This window comes from Mesoplodon densirostris, chromosome 19 (assembly GCF_025265405.1).
Source record: "Mesoplodon densirostris isolate mMesDen1 chromosome 19, mMesDen1 primary haplotype, whole genome shotgun sequence".
In the NCBI taxonomy this organism is placed as follows: Eukaryota; Metazoa; Chordata; class Mammalia; order Artiodactyla; family Ziphiidae; genus Mesoplodon; species Mesoplodon densirostris.
In genome coordinates, this window is record NC_082679.1 from 54,625,441 (window position 1) to 54,641,626 (window position 16,186).

Sequence of the window (16,186 nt, forward strand, 5' to 3'; positions counted from 1 at the left end):
ATTTCTTGCCTTTTGGATGATAACCATTCTGACAGGTGTGAGATACATCTCATTGTGGTTTTGATTTGCATTTCCCTGGTGATGAGTGATGTTGAGCCTGTTTTCAGGTGTCTGATGGCCATTTCTATGTATTCTTCGAAAAAATGTCTATTCAGGTTCTCTGCCAATTTTTAAATTGAATTGGTTGTTTTTATGATATTGAGCTGTATGAGTTCTTTGTATATTTTGGATATTAAACCCTATTCGAATATGTCACTTGCAATTATCTTCTCCCATTCAGTAGGCTACCTGTTTGTTTTGTTGATGGTTTTCTTCACTGTGCAGAAGCTTTTTAGTTTGATTAGGTCTCATTTGTTTATTTTTGGTTTTGTTTCTCTTGCTTCAGGAGAGAGATCCAAAAATATATTGCTAAGACCAATATCAAAGGGCATACTGCCTATGTTTTGTTCTAGAAGTTTTATGGTTTCAGATCTTACATTGAAGTACTTAATCCATTTTGAGTTTATTTTTGTATATGGTGTGAGAAAGTAGTCCAGTTTGATTCTTTTGCATGTAGTCTGATTTTTCCAACACCATTTATTGCAGAGGCTGTCTTTTCCCCATTGTATATTCTTGCCTTCCTTGTCGTACATTAATTGACCATATAACGTGGTTTATCACATCGGTGGATTTGCAGGTATTGAGCCATTTTTGCATCCTTAGGATAAATCCCACTTGATCATGGCATATGATCCTTTTTAATGCATTGTATATTTTGATTTTTGCATCCATGTTCATCAATGATATTGGCCCGTAATTTTGTGTGTGTGTGTGTGTGGTGTCCTTGTCTAGTTTTGGTATCATGGTGATGCTGGCCTTTTAGACTGAGTTTCGAAGTATTCCTTCCTCTTCAATTTTTTGGAATAGTTTGAGAATGATAGATGTTAACTCTTCTTTAAATGTTTGGTGGAATTCACCTGTGAAGCTGTCTAGTCCTGGACTTCTGTTTGTTTGGAGTATTTTGATTACTGATTCAATTTCATTACTAGTAATTGGTCTGTTCAGATTTTCTGTTTCTTCCTGATTCATTCTTAAAGATGGTATGTTTCTAGAAATTTATCCATTTTTTTCCATGCTATCCAATTTGTTGTTGTATAATTATTTGTGGTAATCTCTTACGATCCTGTGTATTTCTGTGGTGTTGGTTGTAACTTTCCCTCTTTCGTTTCTGATTTTATTTATTTGGTTCTCTCTCTTTTTCTTGATGAGTCTAGCTAGAGGTTTATCAATTTTGTTTATCTTGTCAAAAACCTCAGTTCTTTTTTTCATTGGTCTTTTTTTTTCTTGGTCCTTTTTTTGTTTGTTTGTTTGTTTTAATTACTGCTCTGCTCTTTATTATTTCCTTCTGCTAACTTTGGGCTCTTTTCTTCTTTTTCTACTTCCTTTATGTGTAAGTTCAGATTGTCTATTTGACATTTTTCTTGTTTACTGAGGTAGGCCTGTATTGCCATGGATTTCCATTTTCATTTTTCTCAGGGTATTTTTTAATTTCCTCTTTGATTTCTTCAATGACCCATTGGTGGTTTGGTAGCATATTGTTTAGACTCCATGTGTTTATGTTTTTTCTAGTTTTTTTCTTGTAGTTAATTTCTAGTCTCATACTCATATGGTCAGAAAAGATGCTTGATATGGTTTCAATTGTCTTAAATTTACTGAGACTTCTTCTTGTGGCCTAGCTTGTGATCTGTCTTGGAGAATGTTCCATGTGCACTTGAAGATAATGTATATTCTGGTATTTTAGGATGAGATGTTCTGTATATATCAATCCATCTGGTCTAATGTGTCATTTAAGGTCAGTGTTTCCTTATTGAGTTTCTGTTTGGATGATCAGTCCATTGACATGAGTGGAGTGTTAAAGTCCTTTACTGTTATTGTATTACTGTCAATTTCTCCCTTTATGTTTGTTAATATTTGCTTTATATATTGATGTGCTCCTATTTTGGGTGCATATATATTTACAAGTGTTATGTCTTTGTTGGGTTGATCCCTTTAGCATTTTGTAATGTCCTTCTTTGTCTCTCGTTACAATCTTTTTTTTTTTTGCGGTACGCGGTCTTCTCACTGTTGTGGCCTCTCCCGTTGCGGAGCACAGGCTCCAGACGCGCAGGCTCAATGGCCATGGCTCATGGGCCTAGCTGCTCCGCAGCATGTGGGATCCTCCTGGACCAGGGCACGATCCCGTGTCCCCTGCATCGGCAGGCGGACTCTCAACCACTGCGCCACCAGGGAACCCCACAATCTTTGTTTTAAAGTCTGTTTTGTCTGATATAATTACTGCTAACTCAGCTTTCTACTTGTTTCCATTTGCATGGAATTTCTTTTTCCATCACCTCACTTTTAATCTGTGAGTGTCTTTAGATTTGCAAGGAGTCTTTTGTAGGCAGCATATATATGGGTCTTTTTTTTTTTAATCTATTCAGCTATTGTATGTCTTTTGACGGGAGCATTTAGTCCATTTACATTTAAAGTAATTATTGATAGGAATGTACTTATTGCCATTTTGTTAATTGTTTTCTGGTTATATTTGTAGTTCTTCTCTGTTCTTTCTTCTTTTCTTGTTCTCTTCCCTTCTGATATGATGATTGTCTTTAATGTTATATTTGGATTTTTTTCCATTTTTGTGTGTGTTATAAGTTTTTGGTTTGTGGTTCTATGAGGTTCATATATAATTATTTATTATATATAGGTATCAATTTTAATTTGATTGTCTCTTAAGCTCGAACACATTCTAATAACTATGTTTTTAGTCCCTCCACCACATTTTATGTTTTTGACATCATATTTTGTATCTTTTTATTTTGTGTATCCCTTAAATACTTATTGTAGATACAGATGATTTTACTACTTTTGTCTTGTAATTTTCCTACTAGCTTTATAAGTGGTTGATTGACTACCTTTACTATATGTTTACCTTTACCAGTGAGATTTTTTCCTTTTGTAATTTTCTTATTTGTAGTTGTGGCTTTTTCTTTTCTTCTTAGAAGTCCCTTTAACATTTCTTATAAGGCCAGTGTAGTGGTGCTGAACTCTTAGCTTTTGCGTCTCTGCCAAACTCTACCTGTCCTTCAAATCTGAATGATAACCTTGTGGGTAGAGTATTCTTGGTTGTAGGGTTTTTGTTTTGTTTTAAGATTTTTTGATGTGGACCATTTTTAAAGTCTTTACTGAATTTGTTACAATATTGCTTCTGTTTTATGTTTTGGTTTTTTGGCTGTGAGGCATGTGGGATCTTAGCTCCCCAACCAGGGATCAAACCCGCACCCCCTGCATTGGAAGGCAAAGTCTTAACCACTGGACCACAAAGGAAGTCCCTTGTTTGTAGATTTTTTTCCTTTCATTACGTTGAATACGTCATGCACTCCCTTCTGACCTGCAAAATTTCTGCTGAAAAGTCAGCTGGTAGTCTTATGGGAGTTCCCTTCTAGTTGCTCTTCTCTTGCTACTTTTAAGATTCTCACTTTAATCTTTAATTTTCCCATTTTAGTTATAATGTGTCTTGGTATGGACCTCTTTGGGTTCATCTTGTTTGGGACTCTGTGCTTCCTGGACCTGGATGTCTGTTTTCTTCCCCAGGTTAGGGAAGTTTCTGCGTGTTATTTCTTCCAAAAATTCTCTTGTCCTTTTTCTCTCTTTTCTTCCTCTGGGACCCTATAATGTGAATGTTCCTATGCTTGATGTTGTCTCAGAGGTCCCTGAATTACCTGTATTAAAATCTTTTTTTTTGGCCAACACCCCGACGGAGGAGCTGAGGTCATCATCAAATTTGAAATATTTAAAGTGGATACAAAACTGTTTCAGCAATGCAGACAATTAAGTGCGTTGTTGTGGGCGATGGTGCCGTTGGTAAAACACGTCTCCTGATATCCTACACAACAAACAAATTTCCATCTGAGTATGTACCAACTGTTTTTGACAACTATGCAGTCACAGTTATGATTGGTGGAGAGCCTTATACTCTTGGACTTTTTGATACTGCAGGGCAAGAGGATTATGACAGATTACGACCGCTGAGTTATCCACAAACAGATGTATTTCTAGTCTGTTTTTCAGTGGTCTCTCCATCCTCATTCGAAAATGTGAAAGAAAAGTGGGTGCCTGAGATAACTCACCACTGTCCAAAGACTCCTTTCTTGCTTGTTGGGACCCAGATTGATCTCAGAGATGACCCCTCTACTATTGAGAAACTTGCCAAGAATAAACAGAAGCCTATCACCCCAGAGACTGCTGAAAAACTGGCCCGTGACCTGAAGGCTGTCAAGTATGTGGAGTGTTCTGCACTTACACAGAAAGGCCTAAAGAATGTATTTGACGAAGCAATATTGGCTGCCCTGGAGCCTCCAGAACCGAAGAAGAGCCGCAGGTGTGTGCTGCTATGAGCGTCTCTCCAGAGCCCTTTCTGCACAGCTGGTGTCGGCATCATACTAAAAGCAATGTTTAAATCAAACTAAAGATTAAAAATTAAAGTTCGTTTTTGCAATAATGACAAATGCCCTGCACCTACCCACATGCACTCGTGTGAGACAAGGCCCATAGGTATGCCCCCCTTCCCCCTCTCAGTACTAGTTAATTTTGAGTAATTGTGTATTGTCAGAAAAGTGATCAGTACTAGTTTTTGTTTTGTTGTTTCAAAAAAATTATTATTATTTTTTTTGTTTAAAAGCAAGGCATGCTTGTGATGACTCTGTAACAGACTAATTTGGTTGTTGAAGCTGTTTCTGGGTTCCACTCTGGCGAGTAATCTGGGATATCTAGTTATTTTTTTCTTTTCTTTTTTTGGGGGGGCGGGAGAGTGTGTGTGGGATTTGTTTTTATTTAGTCATGTTTTTTTTAATTCATTAACCATTGGACAGCCCTTAAGGGGAGGAGGATAGATTGATTCCACATTCCACTTCCTAGATGTAGTTTAGAAAACGTGTTCCCCACCTGGTGCTCTTAGGAAGGAGTATAGTAAACACCTCATTTAATAATATACTCCTTTTTGAAAGTTGCCTTTTCTCTCCACCCTTGAGTAGGTCCAGTATTTGATGAAACTCATGAAAGTGGGTGGAACCTGTCTTGCCCCTCCTCTTTTCTAGGATGCACTATATATGTGACTGTGACTCTCAAGGAAATTTGTTTGCCATTTGATGATTTTTTTTGAAGTTAATTTCTAACTTCTTTCACTGATAAATGAAAAAAAGTATTGCACCTTTTGAAATACACCAAATGGAGTACGTAATTAAAAAACATTTTTTTTCCCTGTCAAAAAAACAAAAAACAAAAAAACCTTTTTTTTTTTTTACCTGTTCAGTTTGGTTGATTTCCACTACTCTGTCTTCCAGATAACTGATCCATTCTTCTGTATCATTTAATCTACCATTGATACCCTTTAGTGTATTTTTTACTTCAGTTGTTTTATTCTCCAGCTCTGATTTCTTTTTAAATTTTCTAACTTTTTGTTGAAGTTCTCACTCAGTTCATCCATTCCCCCAAGATTGGCAAACATCTTTATGATCATTATCTTGAATTCTTTATTGGGTAGATTGCTTATCTCCGTTTCATTTAGTTCTTTTCCTGAGGTTTTGTCTTGTTCTTTCATTTGGAACAGATTTCTTTGTCTCTTCATTTTCCCTAATTCTCTGTGTTTATTTCTATGTATTAGGTAGTTCCATTACATCTCCCAGTCTTTTTGAAGTGGTCTTCCATAGGAGATGTCCTCTGGGCCAGCAGCACACTCCCCTCTGACCATCAGAGCTATATCTCCAGGGGTGTCCCCTGTGTAGGCTGCATGTGCCCTTTTGTTATGGCAGGGCCCACTACTGTGGGCGGGCTGGCAGTTGGGGCTAACCCCCAACCTGGCTGGCTATGTGACCTGGTGGTGCATGGCTGTTGTGGGCCCACTGGTGGGTGTTGTCGGCTCCTGGCACTAATAAGCTAGAGAGAGGATTCCAGAATGACACTTGCCAGTGCTGGTGTCAGCTCAGTAGAAGGAGATTCCAAAAATGGCCACCACCAGTGTCTCATTACCCCGGGGAGTCTCAGCTGCCTCCTGTCTCCCTGGGAGGCTCTCCACGGGCATGAAGTGAGTCTGACTCAGGTGCCTTTCAAACTACTGCCTCTACACTGGGACTTGGAGTATGTGAGATTTTCTGCACACCCTTTAAGAGTGGAGTCTCTGTTTTCTATAGCCCTCTGGCTCTTCCAAACGTATGCCCTGCTGGTTTTCAAAGCTTGACTTCTGGGGCTTCATTTTCCCTGTGCAGGATCCCTGGGCTGGGAGCCCTATGTGTGGCTTGAACACCATGCCCCTCATGGAGGACCTCTGTTGCTATGATTTCCCTCATGTTTGTGGGTCACTGATCCTGTGCTGGGGTTACTGACTAGACTCCATCTCTGTCCCTTCTACCTGTCTTGTTGTGGCTTTTTCTTTATATTTTAGTTGTGGAAAATCTTTTCTTATCTTCAGGTTGTTCTCATTGATAGTTATTTTCTTTTCTTTTTTTTTTTTAATAAATGTATTTATTTATTTATTTTTAGCGGCATTGGGTCTTCATTGCTGGGTGCGGGCTTTCTCTAGTTGCGGCAAGTGGGGGCTACTCTTCGTTGTGGTGCACAGGCTTCTCACCACGGTGGCTTCTCTTGTTGCAGAGCACGGGCTCTAGGCACACAGGCTTCAGTAGTTGTGGCTCGTGGGCTCTAGAGTGCAGGCTCAGTAGTTGTGGCGCACGGGCTTAGTTGCTCCGCGGCATGTGGGATCTTCCCGGAGCCGGGCTCGAACCCGTGTCTCCTGCATTGGCAGGCGGATTCTTAACCACTGCACCACCAGGGAAGCCCTGACAGTTACTTTCTAAGTAGTTGTTATTTTGGTGTGCATGTGGGAGGAGGTGAGTTCAGGGTCTTCCTACTCTGCCATCTTGATCCTAAAATATACTTTTCTACAACAATATACAATCATTATGTATACAGTAGCCATGAAAATTTAATTGGCCCTCTATTTCAAGATAAGCAAGGAAGTTTGCAAGAAGCGATTTTAAAAGTTGCTAGTTATTTAACAATAATCATCCCTAAGTTTAGTTAATTCTCAAAATGAATGACATGACTTTCTCTCCTGTAGAGGAATGGGAAGTTAATAAGCTTTCATGCTCCTTTAGGAATACTCAGTTCATATTGTTGACTATCTCTTAGGTAGGTTGTGTTTGATTGCTTGAGTATGTTTAGAGAAAAGTGCAGATAATTAAATGGCAACTTGCTGTAGATATAAGAGAATTTCAAAACTCTCTGCACTTAAAGACAAAGTATCGTTATTATCCCTTTCTGTAATATGCTAAGGCAAAACCCATCTGCTCATGCATTCTATGGAAAGAGGATTGGCAATACTAACAAAGAAAATATTTTTAACAACCATAAGAAAAGACACTGACATCATATATTATTAAAACCGTGATTCACTCATTTATTATTCCCTTCTCACATGCTGCAGCTACTTCTTCTAATTTTACTCCTTGATCTTATCCTTTGTGCTGTTGTTTAATGTTTGAGTACATTGAACATTGGACATAACAAATAGATTGTGTGTGTGTGTGTGTGTGTGTGTGTGTGTGTGTTTTGCCATATGGTCCATGTTATAAATATCTAACTCTGTAGCATGGGTTTATTTAAAAATTTTTATCTGATATTATTTGATACAGTCCTCTATGTGTGTTTCTTTTTTTTAATTAGGTATAATTGCCATAACTTTGTGTGTTTCTTAGTGTGAGAATATCATTGGAGAGTAATAACTGAGATCCTTGTATCAAATGGAGAATTTTGTGGTCTTCGAATATATTTGTGTAGATAATTCTTGTCTGTTACATTTATTTGCCTTATAGTGAAAGTTATTGTCACATTGGACTATCTCTTCCTATTTTCAATTCTGAATCCCTTACCACAGGCAAGTGGGATTTCCTAGCCCTATGGGGTCAGTCCAGATCCTGAACCAATGGTCCTTTCCATAGGAATGCTGTCATCACAACACTGACCTTAGAATGAAATTTCCATCTTATATTTCTTTTTAAAGTAAAACAGAGTTTAACCTTTACCACCACTCCATTTGAGTTATAATAAGGTTTCATAGGATTTGGCCCATCAAAAGAGATACAAAATTTAATGTAACTATTTATCTTTTTTTTTTTTTTTTTTTTTTTTTTTGCGGTATGCGGGCCGCTCACTGTTGTGGCCTCCCCCGTTGCGGAGCACAGGCTCCGGACGCGCAGGCTCTGGACGTGCAGGCTCAGCGGCCATGGCTCACGGGCCCAGCCGCTCCGCGGCATATGGGATCCTCCCAGACCGGGGCACGAACCCGTATCCCCTGCATCGGCAGGCGGACTCTCAACCACTTGCGCCACCAGGGAGGCCCTATCTTTATTTTTATTTGTTGAGGTTCAATAAATCTCTCTCTCTCTCTCTCTCTATATATATAATATGTTATTGATTTGATCAAATCATATTTTTTATTAATTTATATACTCATCAGGAGGCTATCAGTAGGACTCATTTTCATTCTTAATTCGTTTCTATGGCTCTTGGTGAAACACAATATTAAACTTCATGAATCTCATTTGCATGTTAATGAAATGGAGAAACACAACAGGATCATTTTAATTATCTTTTGCTGGTTGTCAACCTGCTTGATTACATTTTTCTTTTTTATTTACTTTTTCTTTTTTTACCTATTAATTACATGAAGTGTTCACAAGAGAATATCAGGTTTTGAATGATTTATTAAAGGCTGTATATTATACTAGTATGCCAACATTCCTCATGGTATTTAAATCAGGCTGTGGAAGGGTGTTCAGCTAAGTCAGCAGGTCATGTATAAATAAACTGAATAAGCAAATAAAGATCGTAGTATCCTAGAAACACAGATAGGGTTACCTTTTTGCTATGGAATCTGGAAAACTTAGAGCCAAAGAACAGATAAGCAAGAAATGAGGAATCAAGCTCAACATCCCACTGCTTTCCATCTGTGAGATAAGAAGTGCTCTGGGTAACACTGTGATAATGACTAAGCCCTGTAATGGGGAAAGGAAATCAGAAAAAGACTACAGTTAAATGTAATTATTCCAATTCTACCAGTAGGGAAGAAGAAAATTTACTTTTTTTGAGGTATATTAATTTAATTTTGTCACTTAATTCTATTGTGGGTTGAAATGTGTCCTTCAAAAGGATACATTCACATCTTAACCCTGATACCTATGGATGTGACCTTATTTAGACCTAGAGTCTTTGCAGATGTGATCACGTTAAAATAAGGTCATATTGGATTAGGGTGGGCTCCAGATAAGGCCTTATAAGGAGAATGAGATTTGGAGACACAGGAACAGAGAGAAGAAGGCCAGGTGAAGACAGAAGCAGAAATTCAAGTAATGCAGCTACAAGCCAAGGAATTCCAAGGTTTGCCAGTAACCACCAGAAGCTGGGAAGAGGCAAAAAGGATCTTTTAGAGGATGCGTGACTGGTGACACCTTGATTTTGGACTTTGGGTCTCCAGAACAGTGAGGGAATAAATTTCTGTTACTTTAAGCCAGTTTGGGATACTTCATTACAGCCACCCTAGGAAACTAGTATAGATTTTGGTATTGTAAGTTTAGTGCTACTGAAACAATATTTAAAAATATGGAAGTGGCTTTAGAATTGGGCAATGGGCAGAGGTTGGAAGAATTTTCAGGTGTGTGATAGAAAAATCCTAGATTGCCTTGAAGAGACTGCTGTTGGTGGAAATGTGGAGGATAAAGTGCTTCTGGAGAGCTCTCCAAAAGAAAAGAGAGTCATATTATGAGACACTGGAGGGAAGGCAATCCTGGTAATAAAGTGGTGGGGAAGTGGGATGAGTTGTGTTCTAGTGTTGGGTGGAAAGGAGAATTTGTAAGTGATGAACTTGATATCTACCTCAGAATGTTTCCAAGCAACATATGGAAGATGTACTCTCCTTGCAGCTTATAGTAAAACACCGGAGGAAAGGGATAAATGGAGGAAGGAGCTGTTAAGCAAAAAAGGAACCAGAATTTGATGAGTTGGAAATTTCTCAGCCTATCTATACTGCAAAAAACGCTCTAGAGAGAACATCAAAAGGTGTGGGCTCATTTTGCTAAAGAGATTAGGAGTGTGACTCATGAATGCAGTCCATCATCTCAACTGAACCCTGGAATACAGATGGGGTTATCCAGAAAGATCTGTGGAGGACATGCTTCTGTTAATTGCATAGGAGGCAGTTTTTGAGAATTTTATCCTAGCAGAAACACTACTTGCCTAGACTGAAAGAGACGGAAGCTAGGCCAGCAAGGTCTCCATGGGTCCTGAGTCTGGGGCCAGTGGGGCCTCCGCAGGACCAGAGGGCAGAGCATCAAGCCACAGAGGATTATGCTCGGGCCTTGAGACTTAGTGGAATTTGCTCTGCTGGGTTTCAGACTTGCTTTGGACCCATAACTCCGTTATTCCTTTCAGTTTCTCCCTTTGGGAATGGGAATGTCTATCCTTTGACTGTCCCATTCTTGTATTTTGAAAGCAGATAATTTGTTTTCTAGTTTCACAGTCCACAGATGGAGGTTTTCCTCAGGATGCACCATACCCAGAGTCTCACTTATATGTCTAATTTAGATGGTTTGGAAGATAAGATTTAGGATTTCTTGTGTTGATTGTATTTAGATGAGATTTTGGACTTAGAGTTGATGCTAGAATGGGTTACAACTTTTGGGGATGTTGGGATGGGGTGAATGTATTTTGCATGATGATGACATGAATTTTGGGGGGAGCAAAGGGTAGACTTCTGTGAGTTGAATTGTGTCCCCCTAAACGATATATTTAATTCTTAACACCTAGTACCTGAGAATGTGACCTTGTTTAGATCTAGGGTCTATGCAGGTATAATCAGGATGAGGTAATAATGGATTAGGCTGGGCCCTAAATCCAGTGACTGGTGTCCTTCTAAGGGGAAAGAGGTACACAGAGACGTAGAGACAGAGGAGACAGAGGGAAGAAGTCCATGAGAAGATGGAAGCAGAAATTGAAATGATATAGTTACAAACCAAGAAATGTCAAATATTGCCAGCAAGCACCAGGGGGAGAATTTTTCTCTAAAGCCCACAAAGGGAGCATGGCCTTGCTGACACCTCAGTTTTGGACATCCAACCTCCAAAACTGTGAGAGAGTAAATTCTACTAAGCTGTGCAGTTAGTGACACTTTGTTGGAGCAGCCCTGGGAAGCTAGTACAAGTGCCACTAAGTGACTTCTTTTGTACTTTTTTTGCACTGGGAAGATGCATCTCAACTTGAACCTGACAGATTTCATAGCTCAGAGACGTGTGATCCAAAATTAACTGTAAACCACGCAAACAAACAAAAACCAATTGCTACTAATACCGGCTTTGTAATGGAATTAAATCTCTCTGCCCTTGTATATTAGTCCCAGTTTTGCAGTTTCAGCGTAGTTTGAATCACATTCGGCATCTTAAATCGTTGCCATTATCAGTGTGCAGTTCAGACAGGTTCTAGTGTGCCATTTGATGGTCCAAGTGTGTTCTTAGGACAAAATATAAGAAGCCATATATGTTGAACTGTTCCTGAAGTTGCATTATATTCCAAATGAATGTTTTTTTATTTTCATGTACTTGGGAAACCTTGGAAATGGGTTATTGCAAACTGATGTGCTTGTATAATGCAGTAAATAAAATAGTGGTACACAGCAAAAACAAAATATTTGTATGTGTGAATGTAAACGTATATATGTACATGTGTTTAATTATATAGTAGGTTGCTTCCATAAGTGACCAATACTGTGAATTTTCTCTCCTCTATTCTGTAAGATCAAAATATTTCCTCTTTTGCTAAAAAGTGGAATGTATGTCTGTATTTTCCCGTTGTCTATTTTATTTATCCACAGCTAAGCCCTTCTACTCTAAATGCTTATAAAGCAATGCTTTCCTCATGCCTATAGGGTTTGCTGTTAAAATCAAGCATCTATCTGTAGAGAAATCAGCATATTTAGTTAGTTGACAGGGAGAACTCTCATTCTGGATGTACTTCTAGTGAGGAAAATTATAACATTCTATACAGAATTATTTGGCCATTTTTTTCCTCTTCTTTTGGCTTTGTTGGGTCTTCATTGCTGTGCGTGGGCTTTCTCTAGTTGCGGTGAGCAATGCGCAGGCTTCTCACTGCGGTGGCTTCTCTTGTTGTGGAGCACTGGCTCTAGGCGCATGGGCTTCAGTAGTTGCGGCACGTGGACTTGGTTGTTGTGGCATACGGGCTCAGTAGTTGTGGCTTGCAGGCTCTAGAGCACAGGCTCAGTAGTTGTGGCGCATGGGCTTTGTTGCTCCATGGCATGTGGGATCTTCCCCGACCAGGGCTTGAACCCATGTACCCTGCACTGGCAGGCGGATTCTTAACCACTGAGCCACCAGGGAAGTCCTATTTGGCAATTCTTACTGCCCTAAATCATTGTGCTTCTTTGCATGCAACTATTATGCTTAAATTAAAATCCCAGAGATAAATTCCCAAGGTATGCATGGTGCATGTCAGTGCTTAAGAGGATAGGTGAGGTAAATGTTTCTTGCCATTAAACATATTGCATATAATCATTTATAATTATCACATTTAAAATGATAAAATTAATATATTTGATAACCAGTACTTTATGAGGAAAAGAATAAGAGATGAATTTTGCACAGCACTGAAAAACCTCAGGCCTCAGAAAAGGAGAGCCTCATTGGCATGGTGGGTGTAGGTCTGAAATGTGCCTGATGGTCCCCAGGACCGGAAATGGGGCAGGTGAGCCTCCCGAACTGAGTATAGAGAACTGACTGCATTGGGGACCGCCTATTTCTATAGAGTTGGCTAGAGAACAAAAGATGCCAACAGTTTATTTGCTTCCATATCAACTGCTTCCCGTCACACCCAGGATGCGATGTGCCTGAGTAAGCCCTCGGCCTGAATAACTACCTGAATTGCAAGGGTCCCACACCTCCATGCTGAGTCAGGCTGTAATTACCTGACTTTGTATTAGCTTTGCCCTATTTTTCTGTCTTGCCCTAATTGATCTCTGAGATTCGGAGATGTACAGTTCTTAATGTTGGGATGAGAGCACTTGGACCTGACAAAAATTCCTGAATAGTCAGATCCCTGAGAGTCACCCCTGCAGTCACAGGACGCAGGCTTCTCCAGCACACTTGAACCTTCGCTAACCCGCTCTGCTTCTCTCCTTTGTACTCTCTCCAGTGGATCATGACATTTTAGGTGAAGAGTGAACACTTTAGTGTTAGACTTATCTGGATCAATTCACCATGCCTGGGTTTAAATCATTACTACCTTACTTTTTTTTTAAATTAATTAATTTATTTTTAGGAAGACGTTTTTAAATTCATTTATTTAAGTAGGAAGTAATTTTTTTAAATTTATTTTTAACACCTTTATTGGAGTAGAATTGCTTTACAATGTTGTGTTAGTTTCTGCTGTATAACACAGTGAATCAGCTATATGTATACATATATCCCCATATCTCCTCCCTCTTGTATCTCCCTCCCACCCTCCCTATCCCACCCCTCTAGGTGGTCACAAAGCATTGAGCTGATCTCCCTGTGCTGTGCGACTGCTTCCCACTAGCTATCTGTTTTACATTTGTCTCTTACTTTTTTAAAGACAGAAGAAATACTTAATCTCTATGCTTTAATTCTCTGGCTTTCTTTTGGAAGAACAGGGATAATACTGAAGTGGTTTTGGCTTTATTGAAAATGATCACGGCACTGTGGTGTAACCACAAGAATTACAAAAGCACGGTCCCAAGAGAGTGTTAAACAGTTCCAGAGTGTGTCCTGCCAATTAACTCCACTTTAGCAAACCTCACAGGCCAAATATATACTTTGATTTATACAAAGGTAATCTCAAAATTCAGGCATCCTCATAACTCTAGTAGAAGGGTTTTTTTATTCTTGATTAATTATAGAGCAAAGCAGGATCAAAGAATTTTTTTTGAGCATTTATTTTTAGTTTTTAATTACTCTGCACAAGAATTTTATATATTAAGGGCAGTAATCCTTTACCAGACATTTGTTACAATAATTAATAAATTGGTAAAATATTTAATAAGCAGAATAGACAAAAATCAATTTTCCTTTCAAAAGAGCAAGGAAGTCTTCCCTCCCTTCCTATTAAAGAAAATACATTTTACTTTACAAATATTTGTATATCTTGCCAGGCAAATGAAATCCAGCAAGATTTATGCCTTTCATATAATGAAGATCACCATATTTAAATGGTACATTTACTATGAAAGTAACTTTCTCAATCAATGTCCATAATATAGATTCACTTTCACAGTTCAATATACAGCTCAAAAAATTTTACAGCCCAACAGTAAATGTAAGTTTCCTATTTGAATGAAGTCTAAAATACACAAGTCAGGGCCCTGACCATACAAATGATAATATTCAAAGAAAGCTCACAGTTCAGAATCATCTGACTGTTTTTGGATCCTCAGCAATTTTTTTATAGTAATTGGATTTAACAGTATTATAATTCTAATGAATGAGTTAAATCAGGGATCTCAAAATTTTGGAATCCCAGTATTAATCAACTGCAAATAAGTATTAGCCCATATCTGTCACCAACGACTTAGATGTTTCTTTCTAATGAATTGACCATTACATTTCCAAAGTTCTGAAATGGCCCATAGACCATAGAAAGAGACTTCTTTAGGCTCCTGCGTGACACCAACAGCCAAACTGCTGGCCTTGATTCAGGGCCAAACAAAGAATTATATTTTATATGTTCATTATTAGCTTGAAGTAAAGATAAAATGTTCTTATATATCCTTAGTCAAAGTCTGTGACCTAGGATAATCTGGTGGTTTTATTTAAAATATTTTTACTTTTTTATCAATTGGAAATTGGTTTATGAAGTTAAAAAAAACTTACTAACATTTCAATAAAGGTTTGGCAAATGAAGTTCCAGATCAGTTTTATGGTCAGTGGTGTGTCACGTGCACTTACAGATTATATTTTGCGTACTGGCTTTGAGAAGGTGAAATAAAGATTAGTGAATATTTACATCTTATTTCTTGATATGCCTGTATCCTCTATTCATTAAAGTATAGGAGAGTTTGCTCTCACTTCTGGGATTAATATAGAATCACTTCTATTCTTCTATCAGTTCATTTGATTTAATACCAGAGGTGGTTGTCCTCCTGAATGTTTAGTTCTCTCTTACTTTGGACGTAGCTCTCCCTTCTGGGCCCTCTTCCTTAAGAACATGTTCTACTCTCTTCTGATCTCTGGCCAGTGTCTTGCTCCTCCCTCAGTCTTACCCTTTATCGTCCTTGTCTGCCCTGTACCATGCTTTCTTCAGCTGTAAATCAGTTTGATAATGTAAGCCCAGTGAATGTGCCAGGTAGCTCATGCTAAGTAATTTATAGTGATAAAAAATGCTGGTTTTGGAATCACAAAACCTAGGTTATAATACTAAATTGTGGGTGGTCTTGGGAAAAAGACATTTCCTCTCTTTTTTTCCTTTCCTGTTAAAGTATGGGGTTGAATTTGGGGATCTCTAAATTGTATGACAATGTACTCTTTTTATTTGTAATATTCTATAGGCACCATCTCTTTTCCTTTTGACTCACTCTAATAATGGAGATTTTCAAAGCATGTGAGTGAGTGACATTGATGACTTTTCAAGAAGAAGGGGAGAATCTTAAGGCGGACTGTCCTTCTAAGTCCTCTCAAACTAGAAGACACAGAATGTGCCTGGCTTAGGAAATGTCTTCAACTGTTATAAAATATAGGAATTCAAGTTATAAATATGAACCTATTGAAATTGATACAGGGACTTAAATTTAGTCAGTTAAAATACATTCATAAAATTTTAAATTATCATTAATATATAGGTTACACTTCTTTGTATGTATCTAATATTTTTCATTCTGTTGAGGAGGAAAATTTCACATGTAGGTACAGTGAAAATAAACAGTGAGTAAGTAATTGGGTGATGTATTGGGTTGAGTTCTCCCAAAAGCACACCCTGGACTAACAATTGTGGTGCTAAAGGTTTATTAGGGGATGGTTCCCAGGAGAAGACAGTGAGGGAGTATAAGAAGCTGGATTAGCAAGGGGAAGAAAGCAATTTCAAGTGAAGTCCCACACAC

The 16,186-nt window shown here is 38.4% G+C and overlaps 2 protein-coding genes and 1 non-coding gene across 9 annotated transcripts in view; 2 read left to right on the top strand and 1 right to left on the bottom strand.

Annotated features, from left to right (window-relative positions):
* Positions 1–16,186, top strand: part of CNTNAP4 (contactin associated protein family member 4) — a 270,181-nt gene that overhangs the window by 39,370 nt on the left and 214,625 nt on the right. The window lies entirely within an intron of this gene.
* On the top strand, positions 3,770–4,544 carry LOC132479875 (cell division control protein 42 homolog). Its single transcript, XM_060083540.1, has one exon. It carries the CDS (start codon positions 3,840–3,842, stop codon positions 4,413–4,415), a length of 576 nt encoding a protein of 191 aa, XP_059939523.1. The 5' UTR covers positions 3,770–3,839; the 3' UTR covers positions 4,416–4,544.
* LOC132481069 (small nucleolar RNA SNORA2/SNORA34 family) lies at positions 14,664–14,795 on the bottom strand. The gene has a single exon (XR_009530773.1). It is a non-coding gene; the product is annotated as a small nucleolar RNA SNORA2/SNORA34 family (small nucleolar RNA).

Excerpts from the sequence above, each read along its gene's own strand:
- LOC132479875 (XM_060083540.1), top strand. The coding sequence starts at position 3,840 with ATGCAGACAATTAAGTGCGTTGTTGTGGGCGATGGTGCCGTTGGTAAA.